Genomic DNA, 16,749 nt, shown 5'->3' with positions numbered 1-16,749 from the left:
TTACCGGGCTATATCGATGTTGAATGAAAGACTTATATCGTTTTTTATTATTAAGTATTGAATATTATTATTTAAAAATTTATTTTTCGAAAATTCTTACTTGAAAACTAAAGTCCATTCAATCAAATGTTCGGACACTGTATCTTTATTTTGCCTTTAGTTTCACCAAAAAAATTGAGATCAGGATCCGTGATGCACTGACCTGGCCTTCCCCTTATCAGTGTAAATTGTCAAATTGAATCTATTATTGTTAATTGTAATCATTATCTTACTGTATTTTCAGACCATCCGAATGTCAAGTGTTACTTTGGTCACGGCGGACTTCTCGGCCTCTCGGAGGGTGTCTACGCGGGTAAACCGATGATTCTGATGCCGATGTTTGGCGATCAATTCCACAATTCCGCCGCCGCGGCGTCCAGAGGTGCCGCGGTGGTGATTGCGTACGACAGTTTAACGGAACAGTCATTCAGACGCGCTGTGGACGAGGTTTTCAACAATACCAGGTGCGCCTCTAACTCTTTGTTTTAATCCTAAAATGAGAAATCTGTTTTCCACCTTTATTTAATACGTTCGAAAGATTTCTTTAATTTCTTTGAAAGAAAATCTTTTTGCGAGACATAAAGGGAGATTTATACTGTTAAAATCGCGATTCGATTTCATCGATCGGGTTTTTCATCAGTGACAAAAGTGGGAGGAAGGGATAAACTCGCGCACGGATTAATAAATTAAATTCACACTAATCATTTTATTAGGAACAAATCCGAAATCGACCTTTTTTCCCAGACAGTCCCGCGGGCGCATCTCGTAGACGCGCCGGCGGGACTGTCTGGAGTTTCGCTGGAACGCATTTCCGGAAGGTACAGAATTATCTATTACAGTAAGCTACCCCCGTGCCCGCCGATATACATCGGTCGCGTTAAAATTTCTCGCTCGTGCGACATCACGGCGATGGCGTGGAGCGTGGAAAAGGATCGCGGGTGAAAAAAGGAGAATCGCATAATCTGTCCGGATATTCGCTCCGTTGAATATCTCACGAGCCGTCCGGACGCACCGGATATCCGGCAAGTGCATCGTCGTTGCAGCGCGCAGCCGAGGCGCCTCGTTAATCCGTAGCGCGGCTCACTGGCGTTCCCAAACCCCCTTTCAACCTCTTTCCCCCAATCCCTCTTCCACCCCAGCTTTCAACCCTCCCCGTGCTCTTTCTTTCTCTCTGGCTCAGTATACTCGCTGTCTCTCTCGTTCTCCGAGAAGGTACATAGACAGTGTTGTGTTGGGGCAAGCAAGAGGGATTGGGTCCGTTGAGCGGGGCACGGTGCGCATTCAGCACTCTTGGCATAGCCCTCCGGCACGGACAATTTTTTTTTCCCTCCCTTTCGACACACCGTCGCTCTCTTCGTCGCAAATTCGAGGCACGAATCGCGGAAAGAGCGGACGTGTTCCCCCGGATGGTGTTCTCCAGTTCCCCTCTTAATTCCCTCGACTTCGTCGATCGACGGACGCGCCGGATCGGCCGAGCGAGCGAGCGAGCGAGCGGGCGGGCAGACGGACGGGCGTATCTGGCCCGCGCGCGCGTATCCGGCGCGGGGAAATCGCATGGGAAATTCCGCGAGCATTAAATGTTTCACGGGGGTACCGAATCAACGGCGCGCCGCCGTCGATGACGACGCGGAAGCGTGCCGAAATGAAATTTTACATTATTCAACGTTGTCCTCCCCTCCCTCTCTCCCTCCCTCCTGCACCTATTTCACTCTCTTGCCAAGTACGGTCAACTTGTTAACTGCACGCGCGTTACCGAGAGAGAGAGCGGCAACCGCAAACTATAACCGCTCTCCACGGGGAAGGTGTCGAATCGAGGAACGAGGCGCACGGCGGCGTCCCCCAGGATAAGGCGAAGGAATTGTACCTTTGTTTATTTGATGTAACCGGCTTCTTCAGAATTCTTACGACGGCGATGGTGATTTTTTTTTACTTTGTTTGTAAGGTTTCCCAGAAGGTCTGATTTCAAATAACGCTCGGATGAGAGTTCACGTAAAATTATATATATTGAAATATTAAAAATAGAATAAAAACGTTGTGTATACATATATATGTATATTATTTATAGCCAGGGCTGGGCATATTTCAAATACTTGTATTTGAAATAGAATTTGTATTTTGTATTTTGTATTTCAGCGGAACACGTAAAAGTATTTTGTATTTTGTATTTCAAGTGCAATTTCAATCTATTTTGTATTTGAAAATACTAAAAAAATTATTGATAAAAATTCTTGACAACAATTAATAGTAACTAAAATTTTTTTCATATGACAATTAGCGACACTAATTATTTTCATCAAGTTTCAAGCAATATCAAATCATTAGAGTCAAATTTCATAATCTTACATTAGTAAATAGATTTCTCTGCGATTGATACAAGACATGAATAGGATTGTTAAAGAGTGTAAGAGAGTAAAATAACTTTTCTTTCTCTCTCTAAAAGTGGAGAGGGAACTGTTGGAGGGGGAGCTTAACATTATATATTATTGAAAGATTAAATTAAAAAGTATTTTGTATTTCAAATAAAAGCTTAAAAGTATTTTGTATTTCAAATTGAAAGATTGAAAGTATTTTGTATTTTGTATTTTAAATCGAAAGATTGAAAGTATTTTATATTTTGTAATTCAAATACTAAGATTGCCAGTATTTTGTATATTTTGTATTTTTAATACTTTAATGATGTATTTTGCCCAGACTGTGTATAGCCCTACTTGCACAGTACGTGAAAGAAACGTGCCGTTTTGATCGCAAAGTCGCAAAAAATATGATACGTCTCTCGTACGTTGCAACAACGTAACATATATATTAAATATAATTTGTTTTAATTAATCAACTATTTATCAAATTTTTTATATATTATGATTCACACATTTCGAAAATTAATTTTTTAATTTTTTAAAAACTATTATTTTTTATGTAATAAATTTCGCTGTTAATTACACATGACAGCAACCTTGAAAGTTCTGCGGTTTTCACATCTGCATAGATGCTAATTTGAATTTTGCGCTAATACTGAATGAGGAAACCCAAACTTCAAGTTGATAAGAAAGAAGCAGTCTTTTGTTTTAAACAATGTATCCATCCATAATGGCATATGTTCAATATATTCGATTCTATATAGTGCCCTAAAGATAGAAAAACAGAAACAACATTTTTGCAATATTATGCTTTTCTATTTTAGAAAGGACAGGAACACATGCGAGACAGTGCGTAAAATTTATAAAGTTTACGAACAAGGTACTGTTTCTGGTGATACAGTTCGGAGGTGGTTTGTGAAATTTCAGCAAGATGATTTCACTCTCAAGAACGATGCGCGATCTGGGCGTTCCTGCATTGGATAATGATCTACTGAAGCAAGCTATCTCAAAAAAGTCTCGTTATAAGTACATAGTACAAGAACTGGCAGAGAAATTAAAAATTGCAAAAAATGCCCTACATAACCATTTGAACTTGTCCTCGTGAAAACCGCAGAATTATCCGGATGACCCAATATATTGAGCTATAAGTAACCACAGAAAAACAAAATTAATTGAAATGTAACAATTGAAATATTAAAAATATAATAAAAACATTGTGTATAAACATATATATGTATACATATATAAACACACACAAACGTTTTTATTGTATTTTTAATATTTCAATTATTACACAACTCTAAACTAATTTCGTTTCTCTGTGGCTGCTTATGGCTCAAAAGTGTTCGCGCTTTGATGTCTTAATTTAAAAAAAAGAAACGAGCATTTTCATTTAATTGCCAGTTTCGTTTAATGAATATTTTCATGCATGAAATTTCACGCTACTTTATTTCATTTTTATATCTCACCCAACGTTTCTAAATTTAAACGCGTAATGTCCCGCTCGAGCGACACATTCTGCTAAATATGCCACAACGTCACAAAATCGGATGCGGCAAGAAAATTTATGCAATTTTAAAAACCTCGCTGCCTATATGGCTGTATTTTCCGCCGTTAAAACTTTTACCCCGTTGCGCGTCCATGTGCGTGACTCTAATAACGCCGGGTTGGGGGAGGGGGGTATCATCGTAATTGCCGCTAACGCCGGTTTCTTTCGTGGTTCCGACTTACGGTAGCGCACGCGCGCGCGCACGTGCGGCTTCTGTTTTTCCCTCTTTAAAGCTTGTGATTTGCATTCGCGGAGCGCGCCGAAGAATGACAGCGTTATAATTATGGTGTATACACCATAATTACACCATGTTTAAGGCGATGTTAATTTGAGCGGTAACAATGAGAGGCTTCGAGAACCCACGGTTTACCGTATTTTTCTTCTTGTGCTATACCGCAAGAAAAGATGGGAAAGCTATCGTCCAAACACACACTCATATAAAGGATGCCCGTTAAACTCGCTTGACATTTCTAATTTAACCCTTTAGGTCTAGTAATTTATTTATGTATATGTGCCAGTGTTTAAAAAAAAAAATTATTCCTTGATAAATATTAAGCTGTTTAGGTCAGTTTGGAAGGGCAAATATTCAAAGAGCTTGTTTTAAAGGAAATCGTATAAATTGAATAACTTTTAACTGAAAAATATTGTGCCAATACAATCATAAAATATAAAAAGTTATTTCAATAGATCGATAAATTCTCGGACTAATCATAAAAGGTTCGACATGATGCGCACATTACTTTCGCATGGCGATTATTCAAATATAATTGATAGCTTTACTTTATATATTATATGTAATATTATTTCAATATAACAAATAAATTTCTAATAATTCATGCTATTATAATAATATTTATATTATATATGTATAATACATATATACAAATGCTCATAATTTTCAAGTCTTTCGTATTTCAATGAGAGGAGAAATAGCTTTTGATTAATACTTACAGATATAAGGAGAATTTTTGAATTTTTCTTGTTAGCAATAAATATCTAATTTTATTTTAAAAACAATTATTATATAATATTATTTAATAATATTAGAGAACTAATTATCAAAATCTTTTTCTTTTTATAGGTATAACATTTATGTCTGATTGTGTTTGTCTTTTGAATATTATTTTTTTCGAAATCTCATAATAAACTACTTTATTAAAATTTGATAATATTTTATTTCTTGAAACCGCCATATTAAATTCGCCATTTTTAATTTTTAAGTTTTGATCTCAATTTTGTATTCAGGAATCTCTCAAATATTTAAAAATAATTAGATGATATATGTCTTATCCCTAAAAAAAAGTCAGATTTAAAAAAATCAATAGAAAACATTTGTCGCAGGACTTTACGCAGGAATCCGTTGTTAAATGTCAGGTTAAAGAGAGAGAAATGATCTAACAAGACCTAAATTGAACTTTAATGAGAACTTTGTTCTAACAAAAACTTAAGTCTGGTTGTACCCACGATTGATGAAGCGAGAGGGTCATCAAAATTATTTGCAGTTTTGTGCTGCAAATATCCCTTTTGTCCAATGCTACATATTAAGCCTATTAAGTAAATAGCTCAGGGTGGCAAATTTTTAGGACAGGCAAATTTTAGAATTACGCTAGTTTACAGCAAAAAATTATTTTGAATTGAACTAGGTGTTTCTCATAGATTTTTGAAAGCCGAAAACAATGCCGCAAGCTCAATAATTCCAGCATATCAGTAGTTCCTAAAATAATTGAGATTTAAATGTCCAAAAAATGGTTTTTTTCACGATACTTGATATTTTTTTTGTAAAAAAGATTAACGGTATCTTGAAATTTCGATCAGAAGTTATGAATGTATTATTCATTCCTTATAAAATGCACTTTTTTTATTTTAATATCGTATTTTTTTTCATGTTATGAAAGATTGAAGCTAGAAGCTATTTCTAATATGAGGACACTGATGCGCGATCGGCGGCTACTTTGCTACTATTTGTTTCTCTAACGTGCTGGAGAAATTTGGCTTGCGTTTTTAGGATCCAAACATCTATAAGAAATATGTAATTCAATTCAAAGTAATAAAAAAAAAACATTTTTCTATAAAGTAGTGTTATTTTTCAGTTGAGTTGAATTTTCTGTTCTTTATATTGAAACTGAAGTTACGAGCTTAAATTACGATGATTATCAGTGAATTTTCTGCATTATAAAATATAAAAAAAAACATTTTGTCTCAAATTACTTATTATATTTTTTAATTTATGTATTTTTGTTATTTTTGTACGAAACTTCAGCGAAAAGAAATATAGGATTTCTTAAATTAAGATCAAGAAACTCAATTTTTAAATTGATTTAATATAACTAGTAAAAGAATTTCTTTTCCAAGAGACTCACATCTTACCTAAAAGAGTTTTAAATATTTCAGTCCATGGGTGCAAAACAGATTAATACGCCACTGCTTTTGTCTTATTCAATATTCCGCTGTGTGATTAAGTACAAGAAGACTCAGATCGCGCGTAATACATATGTATGTTCGTTTAACTATTAATTGCGCGGAACATAAACAGCGAAATAATTGCAGAAAATTATGAAACCACTAAGCGTGACTTGTTCGCACGATTACCATTTCCGGTAACCATCTTGGTTCGCCAGTGACAATCGTTTTTCACGATACACTCGCGGATTGCAGCATAAAAATGACACGCTTAATTTGATGAAACGAGGCGGCGCTGATGTGGCACATACGATCATCGTGCAAAAATGTGCGAGTCGCTAATTACCACGGAAATGGCCAGTAACCATGAGTTTATAAGGAAATTACTTCCTTTCAGTCTCTCGCATAATCCATTTATACGGAAGTTAATCACCTCCCTTCTTCGTTAATGATCGTCAACTAATTTCATTATAACGGACAAATGTATCGGGATTACAAACTTCCAGGGATTGGAAGTAACTCGTTACTTATAACGCCGTTACTGTTACAGTTACTTTTTTTAATAATGAATTGGTAACGGCGGTAAAAATTCTATTTTTTCTTGGTAACTGTAACGATAACGTTACATTTTTTCAAACAACAAATTATACAGTTACTTTTATCGGTATACTTTTTGTATTTACGACAAAGTTTTCGTATGTATATTTATTCTTCAGTCTTTAGCTATAGTATTCATGTTTATTCTTATTTTAAGACTGTTTTAAATAATGTCTTAAAATATAATATATGTCTCTGTGATTGGTTTATGATTTTTTAAGAATGCCATAAATCAATCACTATCACAAATTAAATTAACAAGTAATTTAATAAGATATTTACGTTATAAGCATCTTAAAATACTTTGAAAAATTTATTGTGAAAAATATCAGCTGAGTTGCATTTCAAGATCGAAAATTTAATTGGCGCGTAGTTTGTAGAATTGGATATATATATATATATACAGTCAGTTGCACAAGAGCGTACTGTACATAATTCTATTAATAGATGTCGTATGAGTAAAACTTTTATATGTTAATATTTGCAATACATTAAGCTAAAATGCTTTGAAAGTTAGATTTCAATAATCGGTTTAGTTATAGTGTTATAACTGGATAAAACACAATAAATACAGGGTACATAAAATGGCATTTTTACAAAATACTGATTTTCACAATCTCTTCATGTTAACGCGATTGAAAATGTATGGATTGCTATAAAAATCCAGATAAAGAAAAAGCGTGTCTTTACTCTGAAGAAATTATTGTATCAATTACGTTCGATTTGGAAGTCATTATCTGGAGTTTCCGAGACTTTTACAAAAATGCCTTGTAAAAATGCTTCGATATTTCCAAGCCTTAATCGACAACGGAGGGAACTAGATGATGTATTAAATATAAATGCATCGAAGCGTATATAATATATTTCAAAATCGTATAATTATTTTTCAAAAATCTCTTCTTTCTCGAGAGAAACAGACAGTACACTTTTGTGCGACTGACTGTAATATATAAATTCACTTTGAAATATTAAAGCGCAAAACTGAAAGCTCATATCGAAAAGGCTTTCCTTTTTCTAGTTGTATTTTTATATATCGGTCTAGTGTCATTGTTGTATTGCTTTTATTAATATTAAAACAAAAAATTGCATCTTAAATTATTTAGACTGATCTCAGCATTAAAAAAGTAACAAAAAAGTAACGAATCGTTACTTTTCAAGTAACGGTAACGATAACGAGTTATTTTTAAAAATCAGTAACAATAACTAGTTACTAGTTACTTTTTTGTGGTTGAATATTATAAAAAAAAAAAATTATTACACATCATCATCCGTGTTGGCTTGCATACGGCCTCTGCTTTAATATGTTTGATATATTCTAGTGAGCCTATTTCTCTAAATTATTTACTTTTTTAACTCGATAATGAGTAACGATAACTAGTTACTTTTAAAAAGTAACTTTCCATTCCTTACAAACTTCCTTGTCGTATCCTTGTGGACTGCGATGTTCGAAGCCAACACGGCGATACGTTTACCGAAAAGCCACTGTTATCAACGTACAATTTGAAATGTGCGTGTGAGCATTTAGTAACAATTACTGTCGCGATAATAAAGCGCCCCTAAATGCGCTAGCTAAACACGTCGACCGGGTCGCGAGACATTTTTGTCGACCGGGATCGACGGTGCGTGTCCGTTTGCGCGTGCGCGGAGAGTACCTAATCCGGCCGAGCGCGATAAAGCCGGCTTAATAAATCAGAGCGGATATGAAACTGTTGCGCCCGACTGCTCGTTTTCGCGTCGTACGACACTCCTTAACGTCAGTGTAATCACGATGTCGCCGGATTTACGAGCCGGCGGCGTCTCGGACCTCCAGACTAAGGATCCGTGAAAGTCGCGGCGATATACGTGCGATTCCAGTTTCATTATAATGCCATTCGCCAGACATGAATTTATTCACGCGGGCGCACGGTGCGTTCGGTCCCCCGAAGAAGATGATCCTCCAAGTTATAATCCCTCGCCTCTTGTATTTCTCTCCGTCTTCGGATTCTCGAGATAAGAAAGGAAATTTTAATAAAATATATCCCGTAAAATATATCCGGGGAGAAACGGAGGTAGCGCTGAAATAAATTTGAGGAAAAGTGCAAAAGAAATATTAATTAGAATGCCAAATTCATTAACATAATTATATTTAAAAATTATATTTAAAAAATAATATTTAATTATAGAATTCGCATTACATTGAATTCAATTTCAAAATTGTATTTAGTTGGCTATCCGGCATTTTTTAATTTCGCAAATGTTTGAATCCCACTACCGAAACTTAATTACGTAATTGTAGCTGATGAAAAAAAAAATTCTTAATTCTTTCTCGCGCAAATTATCCTTTATACTCATTTCAATTGTCATAAAAATAATTTAACCTCGTTTTTACCCGAGAAAATAATGACAACTCTGTATTTAACTCGAAATAGAATAATATGGGATTGCCTTTCTAATCATGTAGCGATTCTAACCGGATACGCGTTTCAAATGCTTCAATGTTCCACATGCCGACAATGCGAAATATGATTACTGAAATGGATCAGATGTGCGTCATGCCATTGTACGCGCCGCGAGCGAGTGCGCATTGTTTTAGAAAATACGGTGCAATTATTCGAATGCGATATTATATGAGCGGGGAAGAGAGAATATACCGAATTATCGGACAGTTTGAAAGCGTCGCTAACATCATTTCGCCGATGATGCCGCGCACGGGTCATACGGATCCATAATGCGTTAATTATTTCATGTTGCGGGATTTATGAGTACCGAGCGAATACTGAACGCTGCGACAGTGCAGTTGAGGCCGCCTTTCCGCTAAACCGTCGTAGTTTGCCCCTTCTCTCACCGCCAATGAAATTGTTTACGACAATTGTTTACTAAAATAAATTCAATTTTAATAAATCGATCAACCGGCGAAACAGCCGGGGGGTAAAATTAATGTGAATACGTCGCTGAATTTTTAAATAAGACATAAATTTGTATAAATGCGCGCGCGCGTCAGATGCGAGTAAGGCGGACAAAGAGGAGAGACGTCATTGTTTTGCGCGTTTTACGCTTATAAATCATAATGTGAAATAGGTACACGATGAAATAAATATGAGGGACGGGATACGAGTGATTGGAAATATAGATCGTCCCCCCCCTCCCCGTGAAAAGCCGGGGATTGATTTCAACATTACAATTTTGTGTTACAATGCCGTTCGCTCTGCGTGGCGGCTAAAATAATAGAGCGCGTGCAGTCACGATAATGAAAGGAATTAATTAACGGTGGAACGTTCGGCAAAAAGCAAATGTTTGGCGGGGGAGCGCGCAATTCGCGGATTGAAATATTTACATTTTCCGCCAAACTTACAAAATAGTTCGTCAAAACCGAATGTAATAATGAGCGGGGTAAATCGACGGTGATCGCAATTTTCTCTCAATTTGTTTAAATATGCGGGCAATTTGTGTGAGGGAGGTCGAGGTTAATTAGACATTTGCGGCCGAAAGCGTAACATTCACGCTACTGCTATTGCTACGATCAATACGGTCCCCCTCGGCCAAGTGCTCGGAATTTATCACTGAATAATTCAAAGGTATACCTTATAAAAAATTAAAACGCATCTTTTTTTATGCCAAGAAGCATTTATTTTTCATGTGTGTATATAAAAATTTTGTTTTTTTTTGTCGCCGTGGAGAAGATAAAAAATAAAACTCACGTGAAAAGTGTACTCTGGCGTGATACTCGGTTGCCAGAGTTCGTCGCCGTTAGACATTTAAAAGAATTCCTCTTGAACTCGAGAAACAAAAAGGGAGTGTATTATCAGTAGGAGTAAAGAGTGTAAACTGCAGCGCGCGGGGACTCATTCTGCAGAAATAAATTAACGATACCGAGTGTATCCAATTATTTCGTCTGGCCATCCTCCTGGCCATCGGGCTGTTACGCGACGCCGCACTTTCTCGTTTTCCACGGAGTGGTTCTCCTCCGTGCCTCCTCCTCTCCGGCTTCTTCGTCCACCTTCGTCGACCATTACATCCCTTACGGGCGAGCAGGTGCGCCGAAGCACTCGTAGGACCCGCATAGTTCCCGTTTCTGCCTTCAAGAAAAAGCGTCCCCTCTCCTCTCTCCCTCCCTCTCTCTCTCTCTTTCAGCTCTCTTCCGCAAAGAATAAGAGTCCCTAGCACATTTTGCCTCTCGAATAAATCCGGCCGGAAGAGCCGTGGGTGAGCAACGGTAGAAATGTGGCGGAGAGCGGTGGCGGCGACGGCGGCGGCGACGGCAGGGAGAAAAAGGGGGATTGGGGAATGGCGGATCGTCGGAAGTGCGGAGCTGGTCGAAAGGGTTATACTCGCTCGCGCGGGAAAGAGTAGGGACGGGAACAACATGGCAATAAAGTAGACAAGGTGAGTCCCGGTAACGCCAGGATAGGGGAAATGGAGCGCGGGAAAGATGTCTGACTGATGAGAGAGAAAGAGAGGAAAGACCGTGTGTGTGTGTGTGTGTGTGTGTGTGTGTGTGTAGGTGAACGGAGAGGGGAAGGGGAGTTAGAGATGTCGGTCTAACTCGACGACGGAACCGCACTACGTTATCCCTCAGCCGTAACCGAAGAAGAAGCGCAGAGAGAAAGAGAGAGAGAGAGAGAGAGAGAGAGCGCGGTGAGGGAGTCTGAGGGATGGTGGAAGAAGGAGGGTGGTCACGGGAGAAAGGAAAGGACGGGAGTGGCGAGAAGGGGAAGGGAAGGGGTGTGAGGCGTGGTGCCTTACCTCCTTACAAACTGCCGAAACTTTGACTACCGCCGCTCTTACGTGCCAGCTTGCGCCCGTAAGTACGTACTACCCCTCTCGGCTTTTGCGGTGTGCGTACGTGTATCCACGTTCCATACGTGCGTGCGTGTTGGATTAGATGAGCGTGCTTGATGTATGTATATGTGTGCGAGGGCGCGCGCGCCATTCGGCACAGTGCGCTTAAGTAACGCCTGCGAGTTATCGCGCGGGCTCTACCCCCCCGTGAATGGGGGTAGTTTGGAGTCGAATTTGATTATGGGTCCAAAGTACTTTCGTACTTCGTGGTAGGAGGAGCAGAGATAGAATGGCGGGAGAGAGAGAGAGAGAGAGAGAGAGAGAGAGAGAGAGAGAGAAGAACGCGAGAGCGACGTTAAGGCACTGATCTCGTATCTTGCGATATACAACACCCGTTCAACCCCCCTCCCCCTCTCGTACGTTACAGTTGTACTGAGTTCGGTAGGTCGCGCGTCGAAACTCGTTTCTTCCAATGGCGAATTATGAGTTGGCCGGAGAGCCCGAGGAAGAAAAATTGTTGCGATTTTTACGCCCCATTCCCCGTCTAGAATTGAATAAAATAGCGCGCTGATTATGGTCGGAATGTTGCCCCAATTTACCGGAGAGTTAGGCCGAATCTGAAATTCAAATAGGACTCAAGGAGGGGAAAGTTTCGAAAAGTTACGGTCTCCGATTGTTTGGGAATTTGGCAGATCTCGCTATATAGTCATCTCTCTGGAGATGAAGAAAAATCCAAGAAGGATTTTTGTCGACCCTGACTTCGATCGTTTTCTAATTTGATGTGCGAACTTTTCTCTAGATAGAGCAGCGCGTTTCTAAAGAGATTCTCGTTGAATCTAACATTAATCTGGCGTGATTTACTGGCTTTCAATCGTTCTCAAGTTTAATATTTAGCTTCAAGTCTTTTTGAAAAGACTTTGTTATCTGTACTAGAAATCACTGCAGAACAGGAAAATCTTAGAACAATATTCACCACAATTCGACAGAATTCAAATACTTTTATGATATCTGCGCGATTTATGCTAGTTTCATTGAATAGCTATTTGAATTTTTACATCATAAAAACTCTTTTTAATCTGTCATTAGTCATTAGTGAATGAAAAATCTATATCAAGTTTTATAACAATCAAAAGCAAGTTGGCTTTTTGCAAAAAAATAATGAGTTTGCAAATCTTCGAGATTGGTTTAAAATTAAAAATCAAGTTTGTGTGTTGCAAAACAATAAAAAAAGATTTAACGACCAAGAAACGAGCAATAATATATTTATAAATAAATAAATAAAATATTCTTTAATGTCATATCATAAAATCATAAAACGTTTCGTATTTTCAAGAATCTTCATCAGTTTATAAGATAAATAATTTAAACCATTATAGAAACCATTAAATAAGATTATAGTATCAAATTAAAGTCATAAATAAAATACAGAATATAAGAAAGAGCAGGAAAAACGAACATCGTAAAAGAACAGAATCAATTACAGTTTAACAAAATCAAGAGGCCACCATATCGAACTATATACACGTAAAATCTGTATGAATTCCATAACATAAAACTAAATTGGTCTTTGATTAAAATGTCGTACAAATTCATCGTTCGATGGTGTGAAAAAGTTGAGTCCATTGGTAAAAGTAAGTTGGAATTCAAAAAATGTGTAATGTTAATCAGTTCGATTGTAAATTTATATTAATCAGTTGATTCAAATGCTCGGGAAACATATTGTTTAATTTACAGAGCTTTAAAAATTGTAGTTTAGATATGGCTCTTACAAGTCTGTAATTAGAATCAATCCATAGTTTTAAATTGAATGTTCCATGTTCCCTCAAAATGACTAACAATAAGAATAAAATTAAAATTAAAGGAATGATGTCTAAACGGAAAATTATTATAACGCATTGAAGGGTCTGCGTAAGTCAATGTAAAATTAAAATTAAAAATCAAGCTCATGTGTAATTGCAAAACAATAAGGAAGCTTCAAGATTTGCCCGCGATAGTCCGAAGCGAGAGTTTTTCGCACCAAGTTGCGAAAAACTCTCGCTTCGGACTATCGCGGGCAAATCTTGAAGCTTCCTTATTGTTTTGCAATTATACACGAGCTTGATTTTTAATTTTAATTTTACATTGACTTACGCAGGCCCTTCAATGCGTTATAATAATTTTCCGTTCTTCGCGACGTCATTTGTATTCAAAATCATTCAAGTGGCTGTCATTTGGCGAACTAGGTTGCGAATTCGCGAATGTTCCTCGCAAGTTCAGAATCGCATGTCGCAAATATTATACGTCGCTGGCACCAGCGCTGTACCAGAGCGAGCTGGTAAGCCCAAGTTGGCTCGCAAGGCGCAATCACACGCAGTGATCTTCGGGGATTGAACGGCCACTTCGCGTCTCCCCCCGCTTTTGCTGGGGATCCGGGGAAGGGGGGGGGGAGAAGCCCGGGGAGGGAAATGGGACGCAAAGGGCAGAGGAGTACCACGGAGTTATACGGCGCTGGCACGGGTCACGGCTCTTTCGAGAAGTCGTAAACCGTACTCGAGACCGTATTACTGTAATACGATCTTAAGATCGTGCTGATTATATTTATCACTTGTGGAAACGCGCGGACGTTATCTTGGAGGGAGTCTCGTAGTAACGTTGTACTCCGGCAACTGCCTTTTGATCAGTCTTGTAAGATTCTCGCGTGCGCCGCATGGAAAGCATTCTGGAAGCATCTTAGACGAAATAGCGATAGCATCCGGATATATAATCCAATCTCTTTGAATGTAATTAATATCGGATATATAATTAATGCATTTAATGTAATTAATATCGGATACGTAATTAATGCATTTTATAAATCTTAAATCAATATACTTCTAGACAGGGATCGGAAATAACTCGTTACTTGTAACGCCATTATCGTTACAGTTACTTTTTTAGTAACGGATTGGTAACGATGTTATTCTATTTTTTTGGTAATTGTAACGCATAGTGACATTTTTTCGGTAACTATAACGAATTATTATACAGTTACTTTTATCGTTACTTTTTGTATTTCGAACTTTTTATATTTATGACAAAATATTTGTATGTATATTAATTCTTCAGTCTTTAGCTAGTATTCACATAGTTTATTCTTATTTTAAGACTGTTTTAAATAATGTCTTGAAATATTAATATGATTCTGTGTTTGATTCATGACCATAAATCAGTTAATATCATAAATTAAATTGACAAGTAATTTAATAAGATATTTACGTTATAAGCATCTTAAAATACTTTGAAAAATTTATTGTAAAAAAATCAGCTGAATGGTTTCAAGATCGAAAATTTAATTGGCGCGTAATTTATAGAATTGAACGTATATAAATTTACTTTGAAATATTAATCACAAAACTAGAAGCTCTAGCTCATATCGAAAAGGCTTTTCTTTTCCTAGTTGTATTTTTATATATCGGTCTAGTGTCACTGCTGTATTGCTTTTATTAATATTAAAACAAAAAATTGCATCTTAAATTATTTAGACTGATTTTGTTTCAGCATTAAAAAAGTAACGGAAAAATAACAAATCGTTACTTTTTAAGTAACACACGGTAACGATAACGAGTTATTTTTAAAAATCAGCTATGTAATGGTAACTAGTTACTTTTTTAACTCGGTAATGAATAACGATAACTATTTACTTTTAAAAAGTAACTTTTTATTCCATGCTTTTAAATTATACTTCGAATAGGCCGCTTTTAGGTATAATTATACATCGAATTTCGTTTGTATATCATTAAAAAGTATCTTTGAAATTTCTTTATATGAAACCTTTTAAATTTTAACGTTTCTGACATTTTTTTGTTTAACAAGTTATTTAAATCTGCTTTTCACGGGAAAAATAGGCGAATGGACATCGAGAAGCTGGAAACGCTTGCTCGTGTTTCAGGCACATAAATCACGTACGCGCGATACAAATCACCTGTTTACGTGCGTGACGCAATCGTTTGTGAACACGAGAACGCGCGCGCTAAAATCCAGCTTATCCAGTTACTTTCATGCTTGATCAAAATATCAAGCTAGAATATTGGCAACTCTCTAATAATAACAAATGAAGGATTGATTCTAGAATTATTATTAGTATTATTAAATGAGACATTAATATTATACATTGAAATATTAAGGACAAAACTGGAAGCTCTAGTTAATTCATTTCGAAAAGGCTTTTCATTTTTTCCTTGAAAAAAAATTAGTTTAATTATTCTAAATTGTCATTTTTGAGTTGTTTGCGAAAAAGAATGAAAATAAGAAAGAAAAAAGAAAAACTATACTGCAAAAGAACTTTTTATTTTTCTTCTACAATCTGTTATTATATGCCGAAATCGCATTTTTAAATATTACAGAATTTTAATTTGATTTGGGACATTCAAAGTTATTTTCTGGAAGTTTTCTAAGTCAAATTTTGTGTTTTTTTTAGTTGTGTCGTTGTTGTACCTTGTTGGAAATAATTAATCGAATCGATGTCCATCAACGTCGATTGGGCCAATCATTTTTGACTGGGTAGCAAATGAGCGGTATCGATGTTGCGTCGACACTTCAATATTACAAAAATAATATTATTCGTTGGATATCAATAAAAAATAAGTCATATATTACTACGTTATCGTAACAAATGGTGTCGCTCGTAAGGGTCGAGAGGGTTGAAGCACGCGTACCGCATCGATGCCGTACCGATACCTCGATACCATCGGAAGCGAGCGTGCCTACTTGTCGGGTCGGGAGAGGCAGCGCTCGTAAATCAACACCGAGCGGCAATTAAGGTGGTGCGCGGAAACTAGAGAAGGAGAGAAAGAAGAGAGAGAGAGAGAGAGAGAGAGAGAGAGAGAGAGAGAGATAGAGAGAGCAGCGCTTTCGAATCGCTCGACAATTTTACATTACTCATGCATGTAACGTTGTTGCGTTCGACAATTGAGGCGACTCACGCGACGTTAAAACGACGTGCTCGCAACGCGCGCGTGTTTAACGGCGGAAAGAGAGAGAGAGAGAGAGAGAGAGAGAAGAGAGAGAGAGAGAGAGAGAGAGAGAGAGAGAGAG

The 16,749-nt window shown here is 37.1% G+C and overlaps 1 protein-coding gene across 1 annotated transcript in view; it reads left to right on the top strand.

Moving 5' to 3' along the window:
- The window catches only part of LOC105457335 (UDP-glucuronosyltransferase 2B17-like), a 97,098-nt gene that overhangs the window by 52,140 nt on the left and 28,209 nt on the right, over window positions 1-16,749 (top strand). Inside the window, exon 2 of the mRNA XM_011701953.1 lies at window positions 284-503. Coding sequence (XP_011700255.1) covers window positions 284-503 — 220 coding nt within the window. The remainder of the gene's footprint in view (window positions 1-283; window positions 504-16,749) is intronic.

Source organism: Wasmannia auropunctata, unplaced genomic scaffold (genome assembly GCF_000956235.1).
Source record: "Wasmannia auropunctata unplaced genomic scaffold, wasmannia.A_1.0 LD336103.1, whole genome shotgun sequence".
In the NCBI taxonomy this organism is placed as follows: domain Eukaryota; kingdom Metazoa; phylum Arthropoda; class Insecta; order Hymenoptera; family Formicidae; genus Wasmannia; species Wasmannia auropunctata.
This window is presented reverse-complemented; position numbering and strand designations above follow the sequence as displayed.